Source organism: Buceros rhinoceros, unplaced genomic scaffold (genome assembly GCF_000710305.1).
Source record: "Buceros rhinoceros silvestris isolate BGI_N320 unplaced genomic scaffold, ASM71030v1 scaffold21800, whole genome shotgun sequence".
NCBI lineage: Eukaryota > Metazoa > Chordata > Aves > Bucerotiformes > Bucerotidae > Buceros > Buceros rhinoceros.
Genome location: NW_010391589.1, coordinates 5,531 through 7,420, shown reverse-complemented (window position 1 = coordinate 7,420; position 1,890 = coordinate 5,531). Strand labels below are relative to the sequence as shown.

At 51.3% G+C, this 1,890-nt stretch overlaps 1 protein-coding gene across 1 annotated transcript in view; it reads right to left on the bottom strand.

Moving 5' to 3' along the window:
* BRAP (BRCA1 associated protein) overlaps nucleotides 1-1,890 on the bottom strand; it is a gene marked incomplete at its 5' end in the record, with an annotated part of 12,123 nt that overhangs the window by 5,395 nt on the left and 4,838 nt on the right. The window contains 3 exons of the mRNA XM_010142452.1: nucleotides 179-288; nucleotides 782-920; nucleotides 1,518-1,593. Of these exons, the coding sequence (XP_010140754.1) occupies nucleotides 179-288; nucleotides 782-920; nucleotides 1,518-1,593 (325 nt within the window). The remainder of the gene's footprint in view (nucleotides 1-178; nucleotides 289-781; nucleotides 921-1,517; nucleotides 1,594-1,890) is intronic.

Here is a 1,890-nt window from a genome sequence, read left to right as displayed (position 1 = left end):
AAAAAAAAAAAAAAAAAAAAAGGCAGTAAAAACATCCTGCTTCTGCCTGGAGCCAATTGCCTACACGCAGGGAGCAGGTCTGCCGCATAAGGTGGCGGAACTGTCCTGTGGCATACCTGGACTGGAAACACATCCACACAGCAGCACAGCACGGAGTCCAGCAAGCCAGGGTATTTACCTCTAATTGTAAGGCATCAATTTTCTCCTCCTGACACATATCGCCCTCGCACTCGTACTGAACTATCTTCCCATCGGTTTTACTTGCAACCAGTCGATGGACGTAGTTATCTGAGGAGAGAAAATTCAGCCACTGGGAGTTTTAGCTGAAGAACGCCCAGGTTGGCACCAGCAGAAACACCTGATGCAGCACAATTAGGGCCGCAGACTGCTGCAGCAGCACATCGGCCAGGCAGAAAGCCAGCCTCAGAGGTATTTGTTATTTAGCAGACTCGGCACAGACACCTTACAGGGTATTTATGACAACAGCCCATTCCCACAGCTCAGGGCAAATGGATGAAAAGGGAGTAACAAACTCATTCCACGGAGCCTACAGGACCTCCCCGGTTCATTACAGAGTCATGTTCTCCCTCCTCCATCTGCTCCAGACCCACAAAAACTGCTATTAGAGATGAGATGGATGTTCCCAAAAGACAAAGTATTAGCACAGACACAAACCCCTTAATCTCCGAGCAAACTCTGCGGCAAGCGCTCTTACAAAGGGGCCCTGAAAGGCGCTTTACAAACAAGGTCACCCTGCCAGAGGGGAGGACCAGGTGCTTACCTCCAGCGTAGTCCCACACTCGGTGGTTGGTCAGCTGCATGGCGTAGGTGTGCTGGGTCTCCTCAAAGTGCTTGTACGCGTGTCGACTCACGTACCGGCCACAGCCGATGTGCCCACATATCAAACAGATCCAAAGGTTCTGTCAACAGGAGGAGAATGCTCTGTACATACAACGCTGTCAAGTGGCAGTATCGGCACTTTGAGGATGCGTGATGTGACACCAGCGGCCTGCTGGTGCTGTGTACACCCAGAAAACCAACAGTGTTTGCTTTTCCCCCTCCTTCCTTGAAGCCTTGCTGAGCTGAGAGGCTAAGGGGAGGGAGGGACCTGCTCGCTGGAGCCAATTCCAAGCCTGGAGGTGTGGGACAGATTAAAGCACGGATGGAAGAATGGCCTTGGCCAAAGAACAAGGCCCCTCAGCAGGAGCACGGCAACAAGCTCTGCAGAGCACAGACTAGAAGGGACCACCAAGCACAGCGTTAGTTTAGCTGCCTGCTGTCACACTCAGCACACACGCTCTGGTCAGCTTATACATCCTTCTATGAATCAGAAAGCTTTGTCAGAACAGGAAACCTGGGAGGCAAGATCCCTTCCCAGTCCTGAGTCCATCTCAAAAGGAAAGCAGATACACCACTGACTGGTAAAATCAGCCAGGGAATTAACCCCAAGAGCAACTCGAGCAGCTGCGCAGTCACAGCGAGTCTAGATCTCGCTCACCATCCACCCACCTACTTACTTCTTGAACTCCACACTCAAAACACTTGTTCTCTTCCACTGGCTCAGGTGTCTGGCAGTATCTGCAGACAGGGCACCTAGAAGGCAATAAGCATCACAATGAGGCACGAGGAGCTTCATCTGAATTAAAGAGAACCAGAGAGCTCAAAGTAAACGCCTCACGCAGTGGGACGTTCCCTGTATGCACGCATCTCTCACTTCACACTGACTCCACTCAAATTGCCCTTGGTTCACAGAAAGCTGCTGTTTTTACACTGGTAAGTGACAGAAGAACAAAAGAAGAGATCTTCTGAAGCTTTTTCAGTGTCTCAGCTTGATCTGGCTTCGCTGCGGGCCAGGTGTAGTGAACATCTGCAGCCGAGCGGGGCTGCCAG